Source organism: Euprymna scolopes, chromosome 6 (assembly GCF_053919585.1).
Source record: "Euprymna scolopes isolate OS-2025 chromosome 6, ASM5391958v1, whole genome shotgun sequence".
Taxonomy (NCBI): domain Eukaryota; kingdom Metazoa; phylum Mollusca; class Cephalopoda; order Sepiida; family Sepiolidae; genus Euprymna; species Euprymna scolopes.
This window is the reverse complement of record NC_136487.1, coordinates 141,085,208-141,113,130: the sequence shown is the minus strand read 5'-3', so window position 1 is coordinate 141,113,130 and position 27,923 is coordinate 141,085,208. Positions and strand designations below refer to the sequence as shown.

At 33.8% G+C, this 27,923-nt stretch overlaps 1 protein-coding gene across 1 annotated transcript; it reads left to right on the top strand.

Moving 5' to 3' along the window:
• LOC145278007 (uncharacterized) lies at nt 1–27,923 on the top strand. Its single transcript, XM_080130181.1, has 2 exons — nt 1–510; nt 14,319–27,923. Exon 2 carries the CDS (start codon nt 14,325–14,327, stop codon nt 15,705–15,707), a length of 1,383 nt encoding a protein of 460 aa, XP_079986307.1. The 5' UTR covers nt 1–510; nt 14,319–14,324; the 3' UTR covers nt 15,708–27,923.

The following is a 27,923-nucleotide window of genomic DNA, read 5'->3' as shown; positions in this document are numbered from 1 at the left end:
CGATCACGAACAGGAACCTGAGAGCGATAAAATTTAATATCACTCTCTTCCCACCGTAAAGGTTTTCAGGGTTTTTACACATAATCGCTTAAAAGTATAAAATCTCATTAGGAGAGAGTGTTACAACTTTTCCGAAACTAAGTTCCGCCTGACGCTAGGGACACGGAAGAAGACAGGAAAATTCTTTTCGGATTAATATTGACGAAAGTTAATTGTGCTAAATTAACTAGAACGAAAGCTGGTGTTGATATAAAACTTTATATGATTACGTAAGGAAAGGAATTATTCCATCACCGTTGGATGCTACCGGTGTTGTTGCGTTGCTGTTTTTATTGTTTCGTCTTGGAGGCGGACGTGTCACTTTTAAGCAACTGTTGAACTCGCGGCTGCTGCTGCTGCTACGTCAGATTCTTCGCTGCATTTGAAAACTTTTTTTTCTATTCTACGTCCGCCTCGCGAATGCCATCATTTTTACCCCCGAGCGTAAAAACGCCGTAAATTTAACCCGAGGTAAGGAAATACTTTATATTATATATTTTTTCTACTATTGGTATAATAATTTATTAAACAACAATAATAATACTAACAAAATCAACATAAGAAAGTTTTCAAAAACTTGTTTTTTTTTTAGAAACTTTTCGGTACGAATTGCGCTGTGAACCATTTTTGTTTTGTCTGTTTTTTTCTGATAGAGAAAAGTAGAACTATATTGTTATCCATCCATATTTTACCCATTGTTTTATGTAAAAAAAACACACACAAAAAAACAAGAAAAAAACGAAAAACTATATATATATATATATATATATATATATATATATTATGTGTGTGTGTGTGTGTGATTTTGTTTATTTAGATTCCTGGAACTTTTACGATCTTTTCAAATTTCCCAAGTCAGCAAGATTCCCCCCTCCTCCTCCACAACAACAACAACAACAACAAAAAACAAGAACAAACAAAAACAAACAACAAAATTGAAAACGTTCTGTTTCTCACAAACTTTTATTTATCTCTCTATTAATAAAATTATGTGACAACTTCGTGTATGTGTGTTTCTCGCATCCATGTGAGTGAATGTCAAAAATAACTTTGTAAAAATTCTGTTGAAAAATAAAAAATAAGTACGAGATTGAATCCACCAGAGTGCTTTTCGTTTTTTCGTAAACAAATCGGCCATTTTAATTTTTTGCTAATAGTAAAAATGAATAAATAAATAAAAATAAATAAAATAAAATGTTTCGTGGTCCTTCGAATTTATAAAGTGATTTAGAAGCGTTTAAACTGTCGAATAGAAAGTCATTCTTAAATAAGAAATGGACAGTTTGGAAAACTGTTTACATCCAGTAATTTTAGAAATAAAGATTAAAACATTGCAAGTTATCACCACTGGGCACTGCCCGCCACTAATCACAATAAGGATTTGTCTCACGTAATTCAAATCAACAAATCAATGAAATCATTTGAAATTTAAAAAAAAACACCGTCGGCTTTGAATATTTTTTAACAATGAAAACCAGTATTTTTTCCGTCTGCCCTGAATATTTACGGATTTTACAATATTTTTACTTTCCGGTTTATTTTTTATTTCTTTTGGTAAATTTTTACTTGATTTTTCACCTAAACATTTTCCTTTAAAATGACGACTGTCATGGGTTTTCGGGTATGCTGGAAACGAATATCGCATTTAAAATTTCCGCAAATTAATATTTTTCCGGATATTAAGCAATGTAATTCTTTATGTTAAAGGCGGTGACCATTGTTGTCAGCGCGAGCATATTTTGGTTGCATGCATGCCCAAAATATGCTCGGGCTTGCACGTATAACAATGGCCACCGCCACCGCCACTTTTAACAAAGAATTACATTGCTTAATATCCGGAATACTATTAATTTGCTGGAAATTTAAATGCGATATTCGTTTGCAGCATACCCGAAAACCATAAGAAGTCATTTTAAAGGGAAATGTTAACGTGGATACCAAGTAAAAATTTACATTTCTTTTTTTACTTATCAAAATAGAATTAATGTTAAAATAATGTTCTGGTCTTTAACAACATTTTCAAAAACATTACTTATGTATAAGTCGACCCCAAAAAATAAGCTTAAAATCGTCTCCCAGAAATTCAATTTATACACAAGTATATACGGTAATAAAAATTAGTTTTCCTCAAGGAATGTCAAAATACTTCAATGTAAAAAAAAAAAATGAACTGAAATGAAATGGATGAAATTATGATGGGTATGTTTGAAACTGTTATTGAAAATTGTACCACAAACGAACTACACACATGCAAAAACAAAAACAAAATCCATATACACATGCATATAAGTACAAATAGTTGCAAGCATATGCACACGTGCAGTAACATTTATACATTCATGACGCTTGAAATAGAAAGCCTACTGAGACAACATTGTCCCTTTGAAGCTGTCCCTGCCTAAAGTCTAACAGTATGCTATACCTCTATAAGGCCACCATTCGCCCATGTATGGAGTACTGTTGTCACATCTGGGCTGGTGCATCTGCTGCTTGTCTCTCGCTCCTGGACAGGATTCAAAAGAGAGTCGCCAACCTGATAGGTCCTGAACTGTCATCTAGGCTTCAGCCTCTGTCCCATCGACGAGATGTTGCATCCCTCTGCCTGTTCTACAAATACTTTAATGGTGAATGCTCTCACGAACTGCAAACACTTGTACCTCCCCGACGTAACTACCCCCGACAAACCTGACAAGCTACTAAGTCTCATCCCTTTACAGCAGAGATCCCTAGGTGCAAGAAAGCCTTTTACTCCAATAGTTTCTTCCCCAGAACTGCGGGTCTTTGGAACTCCCTTCCGGAATTCTGCTTTCCCAACTGCACTGACATGCAGAAGTTCAAGTGTAATGTTAACAAATATCTTTCTACTCATCTGCCTTCATAATGACCCCGCTAATTAAGTCCCTGATAGTAGCCCCCTGCTTCAAAGTGGCACTGTGCCTTGTTTGGGGTGAAAATTGAATAAAAAAAAAAAAAAAAAGAAAAAAAATAGTCAGTTAGTCAAATTGGCTCTCATTTTGTGTTTTCTGTTTATTTTTATATTTTATGTAGAAATGGAGGTGATTGGATTTTGATTGTGTTTTTGCAGTCTGTTGGGTGGATCAGAGGAAGATAACAGCAGGCCTCTTGTTAAATACAAAAGCCTCATGTCTCATGTTAAAAATAGTCAAGGATGGAGTATTGTTGCCACATCTGTGTAGGAGCTGCTAGAAGCAGCTTATCCTGCCTTGAGTTCAAAATAGACTTCGTAACCTAGTGGGGAATACTCTTTTCTCTTCCCTGCAACCTCTTTCCCACAGAAGAGACGTTGTGAGTCTGTCTTTGTTTTATTGTTATTTCCATGGCAAGTGCTCACCAGAGTTCTAATCTCTGGACCCCCTTACCAATCTTTCATGAAAAACACTCGTCTAGCTGAAACCACTGTCAATAATTTTACCCACTCTTTATCTGTGCCTAAATCAAAACGTAGATCCCATAAACAAAGCTTCTTTCTTAGAACTGCACGCCTGTAGAACTCTCTTCGATTTACCTGCTTCCCAGCTGACTACAACTTGGTTGTCTTCAAGTCCAACATAAACAAATTCTTGATGAACCGTCCCCTTAAGTAATCCAATTTACCAAATTTCCATTACTAACGATTACTACAATATTATCCCATTGACTACTGTACACTCTATAACCCTTATTCTCGAGTGGCCTCTGGGCTTTGATAAGTGGTGACTCCTATGTAAAAAAAAAAAAAAATTGCACCTGGACAACAATGGAGACTGGATAGCTAGAGATGTGGAAACTGAATCTTGGACAGTTGGGAGTAATACCACACAGAGATTGATGTGGACGTTGCTGAGGTGTGGTGAAATGTTTCAGGTAGATCCGGTCCTTATGGTTGTGGCCATGAGCTGGATTGACAAGAATAGATTGTGGGAAAGCTGGAGCCTAGAGCCAGGCATCGACTGTTACTGGAACAGAGTGCTGGATGTTGATGGGCACTGGAACAATGCTGGATGCTGCTGAACACTGAATCAGAGCCAGCATCAGTAAGCATTGGAATAGCGAGCTAGAGGCTATAGGCAGGAAGGCTGGTGTAGGATGCAGATGGAGCCACTGGAACAGATGTTACTGGAGCATGAGGCGCTGGGGTCGAGGCAGCTAAAAGATACTAGAAGCTGCAGTTGTGAGATGGAACCACACGACCTTGAAGCTGCCGGGGTGAGCTGGAACTGCAAGAGTTGGAGCAGGAACTGGAGGAGAGATACTGTAAAAATTTTATTTTGTTTATTTAAAATAAGAGTTTCTTCATGTTTTGCATTTTTTAAGATTTTTTTATATGTCAGAATGAATAGAAATAATTCAATAATGGTCGGATTATAAGAGTGTGTAAAGCAAGAGAAGGTTTTACGAGATTAAGAAAAAATGTTAAAAGTGTCAAAATCTTAGCAACTTTGTCATTCATGAGGGGGATGATAAAACATAACCAAAACTTTGAAAATTTAAGCCGCCTATATCCCAAATTTTACTGTAATCATTGAGAAAAAAATGGCACGCAGTAGGGTTTATATTATTTTATCATTATTTATGTATTAAATAAAAGATGAGAAATAAAAGTTATATGTAATTTTATTCTCAAAACAATAAGGAAAAGTTAGGGAAAAATGAAAAAAAAAAAAACCTCTTTAGGCCATAATATTTCGAAGCTAAGTGCTTCTCATCAGAAGAGAAGAAGGACCAGAATTATACAAAATGCAAATATAGAAAGAACTTGCTTAATGACATTTAGATATGAAATGAGAATGAAGACACAGGATATAATGGTAAATAGTAATGAAAAGTAAGTACACCATATAAGTGTAAATCTGAAGGGTAGTATACATGTAGGTAATAGTAAAAACAAACTCCGAAATATATTTCTTAAAAAATAAACACTCGTTTATTTTATAAAAAATTTCGCGTTGCAGTTTTTTGCTTCAAATGTATTTATACATATTTTATTTTTCAAATTTCACTCAGAGCTTCTAACGGATATAAACAAACAAAAAAAAACTACCCAGATTTTCAAAATGCGTGACCACGCGTCACCTATCCGGCTTCATAAAACCCTGTAGTTAACAACATCACGTGGACTCTTCATCGAACTATCTTCCACTCTACATCATGTCAAAGAAAAAGAGAGAATACAAAAAAAAGATAGACAAAGGAGTCTTACTCTGAAATATATTTCTTAAAAAATAAACACTCGTTTATTTTATAAAAAATTTCGCGTTGCAGTTTTGGCTTCAAACGTATTTAATACGTATTTTATTCTTCAAATTTCACTCAGCGCTTCTAACGGATATAAACAAACAAAAAAGAAATATATATATATATATATATATATATATATATACAGGGTGTCCACAGACTTCGTGGAAGCATCCTGTAGATTATGTAGCCAGACTTTGTGGGCACCCTGTATATATATATATATATATATATATATATATATATATATATAATGTATAGACACGCGCACACACACATACGCGTGTGTATACATATATATATATTCAGAGTGCTCACAAAGTCTGGCTACATAATGTATCCAGACTTTGTGGACACCCTGTATAAGCCACTACGAAATAATTGGGATTATTAAAGAAGAGCTGTGCCCTGTGGAACAAAATCGATTTAGTTTTTAGCCAGAAAAATAGCTGCTCAGGAGTCAAAATTGGAATTTGGCAGGTATAGTTCAACATAATGTGTATATACTACCCATGCGCAAATATACATTTATATGTTTGTGTTAATTTATCGAACTTTGATATGCATGTGTCGTTAGCTCAGAAGATAACAAATAATGTTAGAAAGGTAAATGTTTTGGTTTTTATTCTAGCTAATGGCATCCAAGTCATATTTAAAATTTTTTTTGAAATCACTACTATTGGGTGCAATATAATAATCAATAGAGAATTGGCTATATAATAATAAGTCATTTTTTTGTGTGTTTCACTAAACTGTTGCCAGGTGGCATTTATTGGTCAAAGAGCAGGGCACGATTACTTTTTGGGAAATTCAAAAGAGAAATATATCTCTTCTAACTTTAGCCTGATTCAACAGTGACAATAAGTCAACCAATATCATTGATTTCATTCAAATTGTTTAATAATTTAAAAATTAAAACTATATTTTGTTACAATGAAAATTTTACTTCAATTCAAAAAATTTTTTATTAAAAATATATTTTATTACAGTGACTTTCCGTTAAATTGCTCAGGAAAAAAAAAAGCCATTGTTACTTTAAATTAAAAAATTCAATTTTACTTTAATTCCAAAAATGTTTCAGGAGAAACAAATCCAATGTTGCTTCAATTCAAAAAATTTTTTATTAAAAATATATTTTATTACGGTTACTTTTCAATAAATGTTTTTACAATAATATTTTGATATATTTTTTATACAAAACCCTAACCCACAAAAATCTCCTATATGCAAAATAATCTCTATATAAAATTTAATTGCAATTAATATTGCATGCTTTATTTTTTGTGAGGTGGGTGGTGGGGGTAATTATGGGTTTCGTAAACCCTCAAATGACTTTGATCTAAATGAAAATAATGTATTAACTTGAAAAGATTATGTAAGATTCAATTATAACATACAATAGAACTTCATTAAAAATTAATAACAAAATGCAGTACAGTATATAATACACATGTATATAATCAAATAACATTTTAAATAACATCGTAAGGCAGGACAAATAGTGTAACCAGGGTCCAGAAAAACATTGTATTTCACATCGTAACCTGAAAAAAACTATATCCTAGGGCCACCCTATCCTGGGGCTCTACTGTGTTTTGTAAGTTTGTCATATAAAATTAAGAAATAGAAAGGGGAGGGGAATTAATCTCTCCATCCTTCTAATACTCTATTTTAGGAAAAGTTTTATTGCTATCCGTTCATTATTTATTGTATGCTGTCTTTTTTTTTTTTTTTTTTTTTTTTGAAGGAGGGAGGGGGCTGTAAGTATGCAATCCGTTAGCTCCCAAAATGGATCTCAAACAGTTACATAAGATTTAGTAAAAAATCTGAATTCCACACATACAATTTTTCTATAGGAAACACATATACATCACACATACACACAGAGTTTTTATACAAAGATTTGTTGTATTGTTTGTTAATTTCGTTTTTATTTTTTTCATTCACAAAATCATTTCGGTGAATTTAGCACTTGCTAAATGGTGACCTCTTTTATTCATAAGTCGTTTTTGTCCATCTTTCATATTCACTATAACATTTTAAATGCCAACATTGGCCTTGTGATATTTCCAAAGATTTGACTATTATCTATATCCTATTCAAACCATGATCCATGATGAGAACCATGGACATGCAAGGGAAGTGCTAGGGGTGCCTTTTACTCCTGTTTTAAAAGTGTCCTTTTCAGAGGAATGTATTATAGGCCTGTGCCCCACCGTTACTATATTTTTGCCATTTTTTTTTTTTTCACTTGAGCACCTGCCCTGAAAAAAAGTTATCTGCATGTCACTGATGAGAACTAAGCCTGTTTTTAAATGATATATCCCTGGGGGAAAATAGTCAGTACGAAATAAATAAATTGAAAAAACACAGAGTAAGTTATAGCAGGTTTATTTTACAATGGTACAGTGTAACAAATAAGGTATTGATACTCGAACATACCTTGAACTAGCGGAGGTACCCAGCATTGCCCGGGTGTGTCGAGGTGTTGTAGTAAGGAACCACGGGTGGTAGGGTAAAAAAAGGGTAGAAATCAAACAACAGTAGGCAGCCCGGGTGGAGAGAGCTGTTAACAAAACAAGTGATAGTAATACAAAGGAGAAAAAAGGTTAAAAAATCGTAATGCCTTAGCCGATGCGTCCATAGCAAAACCGGAAGTCACATGCGCTCAAATTAAAACTATCCAATCCAACGGAGACGATGACTTGTGAAAATGTTGGCAAAAAAAGCAGCCCCTCCTTGTAGAAAACTGCCCAGTTGAAGTAATTAATGTTTTTGGCCAATTTTTCGATATTTGTCACCTGAAAGATCGAGCTTCAAAACGATACCAATCTGGTCAGAATCCGTTGCGTCTGTCGAAAGGTTTTGACAGACATACAAACATACATTCATACAAAGTGACGATTGAGATTTATATTATAAATGCCGTAGTATCAAGACTAACTTACTCCTCGGCCTGGTTACAGCTTTCTAACGTCTTTTATAAACTGAGTAATCCATTCTCAAGGGGTGCCAGGATCTTCTACAATATCAGCCCCATCCCCCCAGCTAAAATTTTCACTGAATTTTGCTTTCAATATTTCTGTCTTTTTCGATTAAGCCCTAGACATTTTGCCCTCTTCTTTATTCTACTACTATTTCTCCCCTCAGTCCATGTGCTTTCACATTTAGAAAAATCCATTCTCAGAGGGTGTCAAGATCTCCCACTTTATCATTAAGGTTCACATTACACATCCATCATATCATTCTTATATTATTTCTCTCCATGCGACACATGTCCACAATCCTCACTGGCAACATTTAACTTACAAACATTACACCATTCATGCTTAAAAGACTCTCTTCTTGGTCGACTGTGGTAACACTCTGGAAAAAAAAAACATAATACTCGCATGCACATGTCTCAGTTTCTTTACGTTTTTATTTACTTCATTTTTTAAAAATAAATGTAACGTTACGTTTAATACCTACGGTATTTCTATTTATAATAAATAAGAAATCTGCTTGAATTGATGGTACAACATCTTTCTACCCTCCAAAAGTCCTTTAAGATTACTACTATCATAAGTTTTTTTAGGGGGGGGGGGCTGAAAATGAGCACCCACTTTTGGGCCACCTTTTTTTATAGGGGTGTGGTCAATGTAAAATGAATATAATTTAATGTAAAATGAACACCTACTTTATGTCCACCTTTTTTGGAAGGGTGTTTATTTGGTAAATTGTGGCCTGGTAGATCAACACAAAACCTAACTTAAACTTGTTTTCTTGTAGGTTTTCCGGTGTGTGAAAACGAATATCGCATTTAAATTTTCCGCAAACAAGTAGTTTTCTGGATATTAAGCAATGTAATTCTTTATGTTATAAGTGATAGCCATTTTTTAAGGTGGAAAGATGCTGCACATTTACCATTAAAATATAATATTTACGTGTATTTTATGACCAAGCAACGCCAGGCGGCCTGCTAGTATATATATATATATATATATATATATATATATATATATAGGTTCTTATGCAAACAAAGTTCCATAGTATTTTAAAGTTAAATTCAAGTTTTACGGTATCCTTTTGTTTATTAAATTGTTTGGTGAAAGTTTTTTTTTTATTTACTTGCCTCCCTACGAGGGCTGAGTTAGACACAAAGTCGGTTTTTAATGTGAGGGAGATCCAGCTCCCCCAAAGGGGGCACTCAGAAGAATAACAAAAATTAAAAAGAAAATGTATCAGTCATGGAGGATTTCTCCTCCATTGACCGAGACCAAAAAATTGAAGTGTAGCAGCACTGTAGCACAGATACTACACTTTGATCTTGGCTCGAACTTGTACAGAATAGTTACAAAATACTCTCCTTTCTCATGTTAAGAATGGGGTTTTAAATAATAACGATATTATTTCAGCACGGTACCTTCTCTGCATAAGCACCATATATTTTGAGCTATTGATCGCTTTTTCGAAAAATCTTAACTGTATTCTAATCTAAACCGTTATAAAAAAAAAAAAAAAAAAAAATACAATATAAATAAAGCAGTCCTTTCGTTTTCCGTCTTGTTCTATTTATTTTGTGTGGCCTTGTGCCTTGTGGTCGATCGGCTGTTAAACTCGTTACCGGATTTACCAAGCCAATATTGGCAGCCAATGAAGGCCTGATCTATATATAAGTTCGTATTTATTCATCAATTGGCATATTTCTAATAATATACAGGCGGATTGGACACCATAGATATGTTGTTAAGGTTTTGTTTTTATCTGTTTATTTGTTTGTTTATTTATTTCTATTAAAAGCCAAAAGTTAATCGCGTGAGGCGGAGTGGGGGCGGGTTCAAACTTTTTCAGCCAATCAGCGTCGACCTTGCATAGAGCAGCTGAAAACTTTTCAGAACTTGACAAACTTGCTGCCTGCTTCTTACGAAGTTCTTAATATTCTTGCTGCGTTGTGGACAACATTAGCCTACTTCCCGTTTAAGATCGGTCGGTTTGAAGAGGTCGATAGAAAATAGTTGCAGATTCCAGGCTATTTCCTATCACGAACTGTTCACGCTATCTGCTCGCACTTGTTAGCATTAAAACAAACAAACAAACGCACACACACACGCGCGCGACTACCATATTTTTTTTAGCCTAAAACACAAAACAAATTAAAGTTTGAATAAAGATTTTTAAAATAGCATGGTTGATTTTTACAATGTATCTTTATTTAAAACTACCAGACAAGATTCAGTGTGCCTGTTTTTCTCGTCTGTACGTAAACTTGATAAATACACACTGATATTTTTTCCTATTTACTACCGGGGGAGGGGGGGGGCGGACTTGCCCTGTTGTAAAATACGCTTAAATATATTTTAATTCATGCAGATTTCGTAATCATTATTACAGAACCAATTCTCTATTGAATATTATATTGTACCTAATATATATAGTACAGATTTCAAAAGTTAAAAAAAAAAAAAAAAAAATGACTTGGGTGCCATCAACTATAATCGAAACCAATACATTTAGTGCTCCAGCCGAGTTCCCTACCATTTGAGCAATTGACACATAGATAAGAAAGATTTAAAATTTAACCACTTCCAGCGATGAATGAATTTGTGCATGCGCAAAAATAATAGAAATGTGTTATTCAATCATCTAAACAAGGATTTTTTTACTCGTTATAAATCATCCTTGGTGTATGATTACTAATTTCCTGTTAATTTCAGTGTTATGTGACAAATAGTTTAAGAGTTTATCGGTTACATATTTTCACACAGACACACATACATGTACTGTTTTATTTATATAGATTATTCGAATTGAATAGTTATTTAAATAAAAAATAAATGAAAAGAAAACTAAAACAAACTTTAAAAATCATATTAAAAAAAGTGATTACATTTGGAAAATTTTTTTGAGTCGGTCACCATCGGTAAAAACTAGTGATTCCAATGCAATTACCGATTCCAATTCTTCACATATCTCTAAACATTTAACTATAGAGTTATTTTTCCTGATTACCATAAAAACACATGTTAGATGTGCAGATATTTTCTCAAACATAAAAACACATTTGTGAGGGATGATCTATAGATTTTAGTTTTACTGGTCGTTTAAAATCAATAAATATTTATTATTTTATTATTATTACCAACAGTGGAAGATTTTGTTTTTTAACAAAATCAAATAAAAAAGACAAAAGACTGTTTTTTGACATCAGAAAATAGGCCCAAATTTTCCAATTTCAATACACCAAAAAGTTCTGATTTTTCCGATTCTGATTAATCGTCCTATTTAGAATATAAATCTCACCTGTCTTTTTAAATGTATGTATGTATGTATATATGAAAAGGTGAATGAACCCTTTTTCGGGGTCAACGGCCAACTAGCACTGTGTGTGTTTGTGTGTGTGTGTGTGTGTGTGTGTGTGTTGGGGTGGAGAGGGCTCCCGTAAGCCGTGGTGAAGGCAACCTTTCTAGGAGAAGCAAATCTCTGATTTAAAAAGCCATAAAGCAGGAGATCAGTACCTGCATTAAGCTGGTCTGCAGTTTAACTTGTTGCTGGCTATCTTGCTCTTGCTTGTTGCTGGATCTCAACATTTTGAACCGAGAGAGAGACTTAGCTGTTGTACAAAGCTAAGACTCTGTAACATCATCTGTGTATAGATACTCCCTCAGACATTTGTCTATAAAAATAGTCCTGTGGCGATGGAAAAGTTATGACGTGTGGAGGCTTGAAATGCTAGAAGCATGTAATAATTGCTCTCAATGACCGTCTTCAGTGTCATGCCTGCTTGAGCATATGAATTCACCGGTAGGACAAAAAAAAAGAAGTCATTTTTGGGCTCATGGACTTTAAGTGTCTGAGGGAGTGGCACTCGTCTGACAAGACGTTGCAATCATCATGTATGTATGTATATCTGCCTAAAACTTTTGACAGAGGTGATGGATTTTCATGAGATCTGTATTGTTTTGAAGATCGGCCTTTCGGACGACAAATATCGAAAAATTGGGTAAAAACATTAATTCCTTCACCCTCAACTGCACATTTTTCTACAAGGATGGGGTTGCTTTTTTCGCCGATATTTTCAAAAAAGCTATCCTCTCTTTTCGACTGACTAGCCTTAATTTAAACTTTCTCCACTTCCGGTTTGGCGATGGATGCAATGGCAAAGACGTCATGTTTTTTCTTTTTCATGTTCTTTTCCTCCTTCACCATACGGGTTCGAGCCTGCTTATTACTTTTTTTTGCTCAACACACACCTCCAAACACCCGGGCAACCCCGAGAAGCCAGGCTAGTTACTATTAAATACGAGTTATTAATAATTCTCTTAAAATATACAGTCTTTTTTGTTTTACACTATAAATTGCTATCTAATTCAAGAAATTGTTTTTCCAGGTATTTTTAAAATATAATTAACAGATAACATTGTGTCTGAGAAAGGTATATTTGCCAATGACATGAGGGAAAAACATATTTAAGACAATGGCAGAATCCTTAAAAAAATGACCTAGTTTGTAGTGGAATGCGGCCATGAATGGATGGTAACATTTAATGCTGCTAAGACTAAGCTTCTTTCCTTTAACAATTACAAGAAACCTTCTCAACCACTAATAGCCATGACTAATAACACCTTATCTGAGAGCTCTTCCTTTAAACTCCTCAACTTAACATTTACAGGCAACATGAACTGGAACAAATACATTGAGGATATTGCCAAAACTGCTGCAAAGAAAGTGGGCTTTTTCTTCCGTGCTAGAAAAATTACTCACACCTAAGAGTATCCTGTATTTCTACAAAGCCAGTATTCATCCATGCAGGGAGTATTGTTGCCATATCTGGGCTTGTGCATCTACCATTAGTCTCTCCCTATTGGACAGGGTCCAAAAAAGGGTCTGGAATTTAATAGGTCCCGCACTGTAAACTAAGCTCCACCCCCTGTCCCATCACTGCAATGTTGCATCTCTGTGCCTGTTTTACAAGTATTTTAATGGAATGTGCTCTGATGAACTTGTAGCACTTGTGCCTCCTCAATGTGCATACCTTTTGACAAACCTATTGAGCCATAAAATTGAACCCCCTTAACTTTAGAGGTCTCTAGATTTCGGAAAGCCTTCAATTCTAAAAGTTTCTTCCATCGGGCTGCTAGATTTTTTAATTCCTTCCCTGTTACCTGCTTGTCTGACTGTACTGACATGCAGAAGTTTAAATGTAATGTAAACCAACATCTTGCTCATTTCTTTAAACATGGTCCAAAATTGTAACCTCTTATGTCCAAGTGAAAATGCCTTGTTTGGGATGAACATTACTTAAAAAAAAAAAGCACAAAAGGAGTGAAAATGTTACCAAAAGCAAGATAAGTTACTTTTCTCTGACGTTTCTGAATTTTGCAGATGAGGACTGGTTATTCGTTTTATTTGGATTCATCGGATTACTGTTCTGTTGTGACACTCAAAATGAGAACAGTAATCCAATAAATCCAAATAATATGAAATTACTTTTCTACCTACCTGGAAAAGTTTATTTGTGTTTTAACTTATTTTAAAGCGTTTTTATATTTATTTTTTTGTTGTTCAAAACAAATATAGTGTCGACTCTGTTAAGTTAGAAAAAGAAAAAAAGGACTGTCTTTAGACCCTGCAAAAAGACTCTTGATAATCGCTCAAAAATCGAAAATCAAACAAAATACTTGTAGAACATTATATTTTTGCATGATTGGTGACATTTATTGGATGAGTTTCTACCAGTATTTTGTTTAATTTTCGATTTTTGAGCCATTATCAAAGGTCCTCATGCAGTGCTAATTGGCAGCCATTTTTTTTCATTCAAATTTAACAGTGAACACTAAGTTTGTTTTGAACAAAAAATAAAAATGTCCATAGTATCACCATACTATCATCTTTTCCTTTACTTCTATTTTTTTCCTTTACTTCTATTTTTTTCCTTTACTTCTATTTTTTTCCTTTACTTCTATTTTTTTCCTTTTCTTCTATTTTTTTCCTTTTCTTTTTTCTTGCCCTTGTTTTAGTAATAATTTTTGATTTAGAATAAATACATTTTTTTTTTCTTTCAGGTTACAATGATCCAAGAAACGCAAGCACCGTCTAAGGAATCTGACAGTGCAGCACCAAAACCATATGTGTGCACCGCTTGTAGTAAATCGTTTTCCCACTCTTCTAGTCTTTATCGTCACAAACGGATCCATTCGACAGACAGGCCCTACTCTTGTGAGGCCTGTACTAAGTCGTACACCCACGCGTCTGATTTACTCAAACATTTAGAGAACCATGTCCCGAAAAAGAAGCCTGCTTATGACCATGAGAGTAGCAATAATGATGAGGCTGGTCGACATAACTCTGCCGAAACTCATTCAGGGAGGAGGCCGTTTACCTGCAACACGTGCAACAAGTTATTTGCTCACTCGTCGAGTCTTTCTCGCCACATTAAATGTCACTCTGGCCTCAAGCCATACAAGTGCCCTATTTGCGCAAAATGTTTTTCAACGACCGCTAACTTGCACGTCCACTCCCGGGTCCATTCAGGTGAACGTCCGTTTTCATGCCGCATCTGTCTAAGGGCATTTGCACATTCGTCCACACTTTCAAAACATGTGCGCTCGATTCATTCTGGTGGTGCAAGACCCTACACTTGCAAGGTGTGCGGAAAAGGTTTCACTGCACCCTCCAATCTGACGTCGCATCTGAAAACGCATTCTGGTGAACGCCCCCATGCATGCTCCGTGTGCAGCAAGCGCTTTTCTCATTCGTCAACATTGTCGCAACATCTAAGGATACATTCGGGTGAAAAGCCTTTTCAATGTCAGATCTGCCCAAAGGCATTTTCCCATTCGTCGACACTGTGGAAGCATGCAAGGACTCATTCTAGCGATCGCCCTTATTCGTGTGATTACTGTGAGAAGCGTTTCTCGGCTGCTGCTAATCTCACGGCTCATATTAGAGTCCATTCAGGTGAACGTCCATTTAAATGCAAACTCTGTAACAAATCATTTTCGCACTCGTCGACCCTGTGGAAACATGGAAGGGTCCATACAGGGGAAAAGCCCTTTAAGTGCGGAATATGTGCTCGGAACTTTGCCCTGTCATCGACTCTAACTCGTCACATCCGAACCCATACCGGTGAGAAGCCATTTGCATGTTCTGTCTGCAATAAGCGTTTTGCACAGGCATCAAATTTGTCGCTGCACCTGCGCAATCATTCCGGGGTGAAACCATTTCGATGTAAAATATGCTTCAAGAGTTTTTCCGTGTCGTCGAACCTCCATTCCCATCTGAGAACTCACACTGGGGAGAGGCCCTTCCAGTGTAAGCTCTGCCTCCGATCCTTTACGCATTCGTCGACGTTGTCCAAACACATCCGAGGTATCCATACCTTGAAGAGAAAAGAACAACAAAGCAAGTGGATGAAAAAAATGAATAAAAAATTAACAGAAAAATCAAATTAACAGATAAATAACTAGAACAACAAAATAAAAAATAAAAAGTAACCAATCAGAAATTGTTTGTTCAGCGGCATTATGGGAAAAATATTTTCTTTTTTATTCTCTTTTTTTTTGTTTATTCTGTTTTTTTTTTATTTTTATCTTTTCCTTTCATTTTTTTTCTTTACATGACTGTTTTCTTTTTCTTTTCTATATCTTTTTCTCCTTTTCTTTTCCATATCTTTTTTCTTTCATCTTATTTTATTTCTTTATATTACTCACTTTTCTTTTTCCATATCTTTTTTCGTAATGTGTAAACACATTGGCCTAGAAAGAAAATGGCCGCTGAGTTCTTAGAATGCATCCAACAAGTCTTGTAAATGATGTTTGTGAAAATAATTTCATGCGAACTGAAGAAATAACAATATTTCAACTTGTCATGAAGCTGGCTGATGATTTCAAAATGATCAATGGATTGCTAAGTGTCGGTCAATAACCAGTTCTTTGAGGTGTCAAATCTATAATTTATCATGCGCATTGAACCTTTATTCGCAGTCAGTTGATGGTTGGAGATGGAAATGTTCAAAAGATGGATTTCGTCATTCAATACGAAAAAAATTCTTTTGAATGAAGCCAACTTTTCTTACAAAACAATTATTTTTCTGATTTATATGTGAAGTGAGGATTTCTTTCAGTTTTTATGGAAAACACGAACTTGGCGGCCATATTTTTTCAATTTACCCTTTTTTTCTCAGTTATTTTTCTTTCTTTCCTTTTCCTTTCATCTTTCTTTTCCTTTTATTATACCCCCTCTCCCTCATCAGTTTTTAATTTGATTTTTTTTTGTCTTTTCTTTCCTCCTTTTCCTGTGCTTTCTTTCTTATTCTTCATCCTTTATAAACATCATAATTTTAATTATTACTTTTTTTTTATTTTCCTACAAGTAACTTTTTTGATACATTTTCTATAGTTTTATTTCTCTGAAATATGATGCATACAAAATTATTTTTTTTTTGTATGTAGAGGGCGGGTGTACATTCTTTCTTGACATTTGTGAGACGAGTTATCGTTTTTTTCAGCCTGTCCTCCTCATTTTTGTTGTTGTTACCTGGAAGGAAGTTTTTAGGAAATATTAAATTCACAGATGGTTCCCAGTCAGGGGAGATAACATTGTTGGTTTATACAGTTTTATTTATTCATTTAAAAAAGTTTTTTAGTGCTTCTACAGAATTGGGACAAGCTTTTCAGAAATCGTAAAACTGAATTTCACATGAAAATAGTGGTATCTACATATTCCTCATATTTTTAAAATGATTATATCCAAAAATTACGAAAATTGATAAGGTAGAAAAATTTTTATTTAATAAAATAAAAAAAAATAGAATTTGATGAAAACAATCGTAAAACACAGGAGAGTTCAACAGGGAGGTAATTTTCTGTTCAAATTAAACAAAGATGGCAGCTAACACGATTAAAGTTGTTTTTTTGTTTTTTTTAATAATTCAGTAATATTCAGGTAATTTCACCTGCAAAATTTGGAAGCTGCCATTGTAACTTACTGAGTTAACAAAAAAAATCAGTTGAAACCATTGAAAACTCCTTTTATTGAGATTGTCAGACTGACTTCCACATCTTGGTTGTTATAGTCACAACGTTTCGGACGTTTTGCCCTCCGGCCTTTTTTTTTATCAGGAACGACGCAGTAAAAAAAACCACTATGTCCAAATTATTGCGATAGACAGACTTAAACCTGCATTCATAGACGAACAATTACACATTTCTCCTAGTCCAAGACAAGAACATACACACTCAGAAGCGGACAAAGAAATTACAAAAAACAACACACCACAAACAACAACAAAAACTGGTCGAAAAGTTCATTGGTAACTGTCTATATTTTTGAGATGAGGTGTTTTTTCATTTATTGAGATTGTCGGACTGACTTCCTCATTTTGGTTGTTATAGTCACAACGTTTCGGCCGTTTTGCCCTCCGGCCTTCATCAGGTGTTTTGTATTGAACTGGGGAACCATTTGTTAGGAGTCTCGAACCTAACCCTTTATTATTATTATGGGGGTACCGTGTTCGGACTCCAGCTAGGCTCTGGGACATAGTTGCTGATTCTCTGTTTTGAATGTTACTTTTCACTGCCTTTGTTCAGGATTGAACTCAGCATCTTTGGGTAACTGTAAACTTTGATACAACGTCTAGGACCACTCGGCCATATGTCACTAGGACATGTGACTATAACAACCAAGATGAGGAAGTCAGTCCGACAATCTCAATAAATGAAAACCCCACATCTCAAAAATACAGACAATTACTGAAAACTCCATTTATCGACTACAAGATCTTGTCCCAATAATGTAGAAGCTCCTTTTTTTTTATGGAAATCTCTCCAAACAATGCATAAAACCACTTAATGTGTAAGAAGCTAAAAAAAGTTATAGTACTACTGCAAGGTAAAAAATTTGCCAATGATAAGTGTTAGATAAAAAGATTGCGACCCAAAGAAACAGCAATTCTTCCCTCTTTGTTTGAATGGAATGTTTTGGCATGGAGACAATTCGGCATGAACCACAACAGTCACGTTTTTTATAAAGATTCAAGTTTTTTAAAAAAAATTAAGAAAAACGATATGAAAATATATCACTTTAATTGTTTTTAAGAAAAATTGTTTTTGCAAAACTTTTTGGTTAATTATTTTCTAATTAATATTTTAAGGATTAAAATCTTAAAAAATACTTTTAAGTTCATCAAGGGTGTGAGTTCCATATAGAAACGTTGATTTAATTTGAATAAAATAAAATATGCATCAAGTGCGCTTGAAAGCCAAATCACAATGTAATATTATGAAAATAAACAAATATTTTACTTTCTCCAACTTTACAACATGGCAAGAAAGAAGAAAAGAAAAAAAAAAGAAAGAAAACAATATACTGAGGATGGAGTATAGCTCCGAAATATATTTATGCTATAAATTTCAAACAAGTAAAATATTTGTTTATTTTCCTACTATTACGTTGTGATTTGGCTTTCAAGCGCACTTGATGTGTATTTTATTTCATATTTTTAAGTTCTTTTTTTTTTAATTAAGAAAAACAATATGAAAATATAATCTCGTTGTTGGCAAGCATATTGTTGTTTGTTTTTGTGTGTTGTGTTTTAAATAAACTCGGTTTTTTATTTTTTTAAATCTAATTAATTTTTTTTTTCTTTTAATAATTATTATTTCAATTTTATTCAAAGAAAAAAATAAGTTTGTTTACTGAATTTTAAAAATATTAAAAAAAACTTTGATTATAATAATGAAATGCTAATTTGACGCCGAATCATTCTTCCCGATTGGTCAAGCCGAAACGGCAGCGCCGAAATGTACCAAACCCTTGTTAGAAACATTGCTCATCAGATGTGAGGGTAATGGACAGAAAGTGAGAATGCTTTTTCTTTGTTTTTGTTTTTGCAGCAATCCTCCCACATACAGCACCCCCACCCATCCATAGCCTTGAGCCCTTGGAGGGGCATAGGCCATCCACAACTTTGTAGATGCTTTTATAGCGAGCAGTTCTTTTTTCGAGGTGAAGGTGCTGGCCCTACGCCCAACCTTCTTAGAAGGTACATACAGCGCCTAGCCTTCCTAAATGGTCACCCATCTGGTACTGGCCATGCTCAATGTTGCTTAACTTTGGTTATCTAGTGAGAACCAGTGTGTCAATGTGATTGTGCCGTATACATACAGCAGCTGGTATCCCCAAATGGTCACCCATCTGGTACAGACCAGTCTCAATGTTATTTAACTTTGATGATCTAATGGAGAACTGGTGTGTCAATTTTATTATGCTGTCCTTATGCTCAGTGTTTTGGTTGTTATATTCTGTTATATTCATCATGATAAAGGTGTTGGTTAAAAGATATTCTAAAGTGAGTTCTACCAAGATGTTCTGAGTTCAATCACTCCAGACAAGGCATGAAACCACTTAATGTAAAGAACCAAAGAATAAATTCTACTTCAGGGTCAAAAACTATCCAACAATAAGTGATAGATGCATAGAAAACAATTCTTCCCCCTTTGTCAGAAACACCGCTCAAAGACTGAATGACTAAATAAAGGAAGCAAAAGTTCTTTTTTATTGTATTTTTCTTTTTGTAGAGATGAGTTGCCATTCTCGAACATACAGTACTATCCTCAAATGGTCACCCATCTGGTACGGCCCTGTCGGTGGGGCATTAGAATATGCCAACTGCTCCTCTGCAGAGGGTAAAAGTCCCTCAATGGAGGTCCTGGATATGACCTTAAACTATATCCAGTGGTGAGGCCCCAGCTTGTGGGCTTTGGGGAGTGTGGAGCCACCCTTTAATTACCATTGCTCCCAGGTCCACTCTGACCCGGAGTGGTAGTACCTGTTAGGGTTCCAACTATGGGTTAAATAGAAACCGACGTGAAAACAACAAATATATTCTATTAAAAAAAATGTTTCTTCAAAATCTTTGGATTCAGCATTAAATAACCCGAAAAGGGTTGATATGCTGTAAAACAAAAACAACCAGCCAACCCATCTGGTACGGATCAGTCTCAATGTTATTTAACTTTGGTAATCTAATGAAAACTGGTGTGTCAACGTGATTATGCCGTCGCTATGCTCACAGTGTTTCGGTTTTTATATTCTCTGATCTTCATCAAGGTAAAGGCAGTGGTTAAAAAAATATTCTAAAGCAAGTTATGAGTTCAATTCCTGGTGATGGAATGTAAAAACATGTCAACTGATAGAAAATATCTAAAAGGCATGAGAGATGGAATAAAAACTGCCTACCCCAGTAGGTTAAATAAACGTTCAGTTTAAATTCTTTGAAGGTTATTCTAATTTCAAAATATAATTTACCTATGAGAGGAGTGGCTATAATAAGGACAAATTGTGAAAGAGAAGGGTCAAATATTTGGCAGCAAAGAGAACATGTCGAAGTTAAGATGTTGAGCTAATAACGTGAATGTTATGGGAGTGCTGTCAATTTATTTATTTTTTTTCCAAAATAAAGTAAAAGACATGCGATGAAGCTCAGGTAGAACAATGGTCGAAACGTGAATATGGTTGAGTTAAAATGAATGGCTCTTTCTCTTTGGAGAAACCCTTGGTTTTGATAAGCATCTTTTTGTTTTTCTGTCACTTTATGATGACTATGAATTTTGGCTGGGAGTTTATCAAAATTTAGGACTGATCTAAAATGGAAGACTTCTATCCAATTTTTTTGCTTAAGTTGCTGGAAAAATAGGGGAACATTCCTATCACTCCAGAAAGTATCCAAGTCCTGATGTGACCAAACATGGTCCAACCAACAAGTCGCCAACCCCAAACATTGTGTGTGCCCTGGATTTTACTTCTCTGAGAACTGCAACATAATCATGAACACTTGTCATTGAACCGTTCTCAATGGTCATCAAATCTTATTCATTCCATTCAGTATTTTCTAATCCTCTCATAATATTCATCATCATTCAACTGTCAATCTATCTCAATAACCCTTATTTTTGAGTGCCTTATAGCCTTGATGTGACAACAAAAAGACGAAAAAATATGGGGATAACAGTCAGAAAAATGTTAAGTAAACTGTTTCACTTTTATATTATTTTTTTATTTTTATTTTTTTATTTTGTTTGTTTTTATTATGGTTTTATTATTTAGACACAACAAATATTTTTGTTTTTGCTAAAAAAATTTTTTAAACAAGTTTTTTTTAGACTTAGAAGGAATATTAAAAGAAAAACAAGCCAAAAACTATGATCCCCCAACTGATGCCTTGAATTTTAGGAGAAAAATTAAAAAAATAGCCCCAAAAGGTGTTTTTCAACTCTAAAACACCCTTGGGCTTAAACCCCAGAATTTTCCTAGGGTCAAATATTATGTTTCCAGATGTATATCCATGTGATCTTGCTTTTGGGTAATTTTCAGCCAAATCTAATGGCCAGAAAAGATCATGTCCTGAAAAGTGCTATTTTGAGTCATTTTGACCCCCTTGTGAAGCAACTAGAATTTTTATCAAAAATCCAAGAATGTTACATTTCCTCCCTTGGGTAGTTATAACTTCATGCAAAATTTCAGAAAAATGTAATGAGTAGTTATTGAGAATTTGGGGACCAAACAGACAAGGGTGAATTCTAAGGTCCACATCCGACTAAGTCGGTAGACCAATATGTCAAACATAAAAAGAAATGTTCCCTTAAGTCAGAGGTTCTTAACCAGAGGGTAAAAAATTATATAGTTGGGGGTTAAATAAAGTAAATAAAGATAATTTAAAAATAATCATTTCTTTTCAGATTGTGTCATGTCTAAGAAATGTAATACAAACTTCATAATTTTCTATTCAGAAAAAGATTTGAATTTTTTATTTTTGTGATACGAATGTATAATACTAATTTTACACAAAATCCAAAGTCCTAAACAATAAAAAGGTTCTTTTTGACCTTTTTGTTTTTCTGTCACTTTATGATGGCTATGAATTTTTTTTTTTGTATAGGAGTAAGGGGTAAATGGAGAAATACATAAAGCCGAGGGATCAATGATGGGGAAAAGGTTGAGAAGAGTTGCCTTAAGTTTAAAAAAAAAATGTTTACTTTAAAAACTCGTAAATTTTTTTTATTTATAGTATTTTTCATTTTTTTTTTTTTTTTTTAATAGTGAATGTTTACCAAAATAAATGAAAATAAAATATAAATATATTAGCAAATTATTTAATTCCCCCAAATCTCGGCCCATCAGTCAGGAAAAAAAAAAAATAAATAAATAAATTTTGTTTATTTTTTACAAATATTTTTAGCTAAAAAAAACAGCATGCTGGTCCATTTAAATTAAAATTTCAAATCGATTGCTTTTTGTTGTTCTGGACATAAAGATCCTAGGTTACTTAAATGACGTGCCTATATATCAAACAAATGGAGAATTAGCAGGAGCAGTTGTCTGTACCTTATTTGTTGTATATTATATACGGGACAATCACGTTGACACACCAGTTCCCATCAGATCACCAAAGTTAAGCAACATTGAGCCTGGCTAGTACCAGACAGGTGACCATTTGGGAATTCTAAGCACTGTATGTGCTTTCCGCTTATCTCGGCATTGTTTTCAATCGCCCTGAACCTCCACTTGCCACTGGTATTCAACAATGTCGACCCAGGAGAAGTGTGGTTGGAGATTGCGCAACTCTTGCCACAAAAATTTCACATGTAGGCACTCTTACCATGGGTCTCCATAGTCTGTCAAGACTGAAGGAAGCCTTTTCTTTGTTAGTAAAACTCTTTTTATGGTTAAAGTTAGCTAACCTACTTCCGAATTTTCAATAGAGTGCTACTAAAAGTGGTGACAAGGCAAATCAGTTCCTTCACTTTTATTGTCTTCAGTATTTCTATTGTGAAGTGACTTATTGAAATAAAATATAAGAAAAGGAAATTATTGAAAAGTATGCAGTAAAAATTAACAAAATTATACAGATAAAAATAACAGAAGTAGTCTCTATTTGCACTTTTAATAAAAAAAATTTTTAAAATAAATTTTATTTCATTTGAAATTTTATTAGAAATATATGTTTATGAAATTATAAAAATAAAAGTTTAAAAATTTTTTTAAATAAGTTTATTTTATTTGAATTTATATAATAAATAGATGTTTATGAAAGAATAAAAATAAAATTCTTGAAATCGAAATAACAAATGAAATTATTGAAATGAAAATAACAAAATTTCAAACACCATAAAAAAACGTATTCAATACATAATAAAAGCAAAGGGCCTGATTTGCCTTGTCACCATTTTCGGTAGCACTCCGCAGAAAATTAGGAAGTACGTTAGCTGACTATAACCCTTTCTTTTTATCACAATATTTTTACCATTTTGCACTCTGGCTATCTTCAGGTGTGTTGTGTTGAACTCTAAAAGAGGTATAAAATTTTGAACCTGAGTCTTTATTAAATTGGGTTACATATAGTTGCAGAATTTGAGTTTTTAGAAAGATTCAGAGTCAGTTTTGTAAGAATTCTAGGAGTTGAAGTAAATTTTTAATCTCTAAATAATCAACAATCTGAATATTGGAAGACTTTAAAATAACGAATCAAGGAATACGTGGACTTGTGAGCATTCTTTGTGTTTGGATAAGCAGCAATACTGGAAGGGGGCAGCTGGGTTTGTTCGAGCGCACTTCTCCCGTGTGGTGAACGTATGGAACCAGCTGCCGGAAGAAGTAGTATCTGCAGAGTCACTCAATACCTTCAAAACCAGACTAGACAAACATTGGAGGAATCACCCACTTAGCTTTGACTACAAATCTTGAGATGATGTGTATTGAGAGACTATTATCTCGGGAGTATAGGCCTGTGTTCCGTCTCACCATGTATTGTATTGTAATTGGTAATTTCTGAACGCGATCCACATCCTATTTTATAATTCTTGTGCAATTCTTCCAGTTAACTCCTTAAATTGTCCTGCTGCTTTTGACCAGGATTGAACTTAGAACCTCAGCACACTTTAGACAAAGTTCTAGTTATCTCTGGGACAAAACCATCATAAAACGTGATAAAAACGATCAAGATGATGGGGTATGAAAAGGATAAATAACAAAAATTACTCATCCCTTTTTTTTTTCTCGGTTCTTATGCTTAATTTATAATTATTTCTTTCACAAAAAACCGTTTATGTATTTTTTTGTTTCATTATTCAGGTTTTGATACGTTGCTCATATCTTACTTGGTAACACCCACAAAATTGTCAACTATCTTGCTACAACAATCCAGAGCACCGTTTTGATCTCCTTGTGTCTAACACATGCGGACATACCTACAAAGCCAGAAAATAGTACAGATGCCATGACTTTCAAAAAAAGAGAGTAGAAAGCAGATATTGGCTTTACTTTCGGCAACCTTGTAATTCTCATTTTCCTTGTTTTGTCCTTTAATGCTCACATTCCATGAGCGATGTTTCTGACAAAGGGGGAAGAATTACTGTTTTCTAGCTCAGAATCTATCCGTGTAACATTTATTGCTGGCTAGTTTTTGATCTTAAAAGTGGTATACATTTTTTATTTTTATTTTTTTTTTTCTCCTTACATCAAATGACCTCATGTCTGGATTGATTTCCATAAAAGAAAAAAAAATCATGCTTAGAATTGCTAAAGCATGGAATAAAACCTTCTACATAATTTGTTAGATGCTAAGACACTGTATCTTTTAAAACTCTTAGGCTTCCTGAAATTTGACCAAACTAATGATTTCATTTTTATTTCTTTTTCATGGAAACATAAGATAGTCCCTGTTTACTTGTCTCCTCTCAAGGGCAGAATTAGGCACAAGGTCAGTGGGGAAAATTTGGCTCTCCAAAACAGAGCACTCTGGATTGGGACAAAAAATAAAACTTCAGTTTAGAAGGATTTCTTCTTCACTCTAGCATCAAAACAGATACTATTCTCTGCTCCTAGCCACAAGACCAAAATATCTGATAGCATATAAAGCATGAGATGTGTGTAATGTTGTGATGTGGTTTTAATTTTAAATCCCTCAGTTATGGTATGCACAGATTAATCAGCAATCAACCTTATCGGCCACTTTTCTGATTAATTACTTTTCTCTTTCCAATTAAATTTAAAACATTTCATCACTGCCAATTGACTCATTTGATAGCTTTGACACAGTAATTGCCAATTTAACTTTACCTATGCTGCGATTATGGATTTTTGCTTTTTTGCTTTATTAAATGAAATTACAAAGTACAAATTCCAATTCTTAAATGAATAACTAAGCTGAAGTCCTGCTTCTACTGGAGCATGCTGCAGTAATTACCTTTGCTCTGCCCCTGCTTCTACTCTTTTTTTTTTTTTTTTTTTGCTGCCTGTCTTCTCTGCTCTCATAATCTCATCAGTATTTAAAATTGTAATATAGAAACATTAGCGTTTCTCCATTCTCAAGACACAGCCTATTCCTTGAAGGTTCATACACATTACCACCTGTACTAAAGAGCCTCTTACTCTCCATGGATAAAAATGATGTACTTAGATAATTTGACACCAGTTTATTCAGCAGTGGTAAGATTTCTTGTGTCTTTTTCCACCACTGAAATGGATCATCACCTTTTGTGAAGCTACATAATAAGGTTCTTTTGTGCACTTATGAATAAGACATTTACTCCTTTTGAATTTAGATTGTGCTTCCTGCATTTTTGTTGTACTTGCAGTTGAAGTCTCCAGCTTTTACTCGATCTCGATTTGTTCTAAGTTTGAATTTGTTACTGTAGACTTATTTGAAGCTAATTCATCAAACAGACTCAAAAGAGATGTAGTTTTAATTTCACTTTGATCTTCTTGATCCTTGGCAGAGCTTGAAGTGTATCCTGATTCTGCTTCATTATAATCTGTAGAAACTAGATGATGTAGAATTCAATACTTAATAGTGTTTTTATGGTTATTTTTTGGAAATTTAAACTTGGAAAAAAGTATTTGTTAAAATATAATTCAACTACATAAAAAAATAAATATAATTCAACTACATAAAAAATACAAATATAATTAAAAAATTGAAGTATAAAAAAAAATTTGTACTGTAATTCTTTCACAGGTCTGAAAAATTCAATTTAAATATTTTTTGATATTTTAAAAGCGTTTTTTCTTTTTTTATGAGTGTGCTGGTTTCATATTTCATTTCAGTTTCACTTGATTTTCGTTTTTACATAAAATCCAACATTAGGCAGCCATTTTGTTTGCCAGAAGTGATCTTTTGAACAATAACCATATCATATATGCAATCATCCAACATCTCAAGCTATGTGACTGTTTTCTGTTTGTTTTAAGGGAGGAAACTACTATTTTTCTCACTCCACGTTGCCAAATTTTTTTTTTTTTAATTTCTAGAGAGGGATCTACTATTTTTTCCACCCTAAATTAAAAAAGAAATTTTTTTAGCATCGGCCTTTTACTTATTCTATGGCTGAAGCTGAATTCAAAGACGGTTATTCACTAACCACTCATCCGGTGTCATTCTTTCAACATTACACAGAGTTTATCAAAATGTTAATATGCTTGTTTACTTTTGATTTTTGATTTTTTTTTTTTTTGTTAATCCTTTTGCAATTGAAAGTAGATATATCCAAAATTGTATTTAACTTTTAACTGTGGAAAGCTGATTTACTTCGCAACTTTAAATGAAACCTTTCCCTATGCTACAAGAAACTGATACATATCCAGTGACTTTCTAATATTATGCCAAACCTCACCGATTTTAATTTGTTACAAAAACACAATTTTTCTGTAATTTTTAAAAAATATATTTCAGCAAATATCTATTTACAGAGCAAGAATCAAACATTTGGATTATTATTCCATCTTGGATGTTATTTCACAATGTTTCGGCCGATGTACCCTTCAGCCTTCTTTAGGTGTATCTTAGCTGAAATTGGTTGGAGTTGTTTAGGAAAAAAAAAGAAAAAAGTTTTGTACTGCCACCACCACCCCTCTCCTCCACCAGTGAACCATGGCCTCCTAGATGGGAAATTCATTTCCATTTCAGCTAGTGATAGGACGATTCCAATATTTTTCTGATTCTGATACAATTACTGATTTTGTTCGATATTCCCGACTCCAATACAATTAGCGAGTCTGTTCTAAATTTCTGATTCTCATACAATTATCAATTACAATTCTTTTAAAACTAAATATTTAGCTATAGTTTTTCCCCCCCATCTTAGATTACCATAACAAATATGTAAGTAAGTATGGGCATATGTATGTAAGTAATATGGGTATATATTTTTGCAAACATAAAAATTGGAGGTGGGGATGATCTATAGATTTTATTTTTACTATTCATTTAAAATCAATAAATATTTATTATTTTATCACTAATGCCAGCAATGGAAAATTAAGTTTTAAACATGAAAAAAAAAAAAAAAATGAATCAGTTTGAATTGGAAAGACACATTTTTTTTTTTTCAATACTCCAAAAAAAAAAACAAAAAAAACTTTGATTTTTTTTTTCTTCCCTATTCCGATTAATCGTTCCAACACTAGTAGGTGGCAACTGTGTAAATATGATAAACAGATATTCATTAATATTTTCCAAATGTTATAAATGATTATAAATCTCATCAATCACTATAAGTGGTTTTTTAATGTATTCAATTCAAGTCTTCCTACTCGTGTATTTCAATGTTTGTTTTCTAAAATGTTATCTACTAGTAATAAAATACAATAAAAAAAAACAAAAATGAAAAATA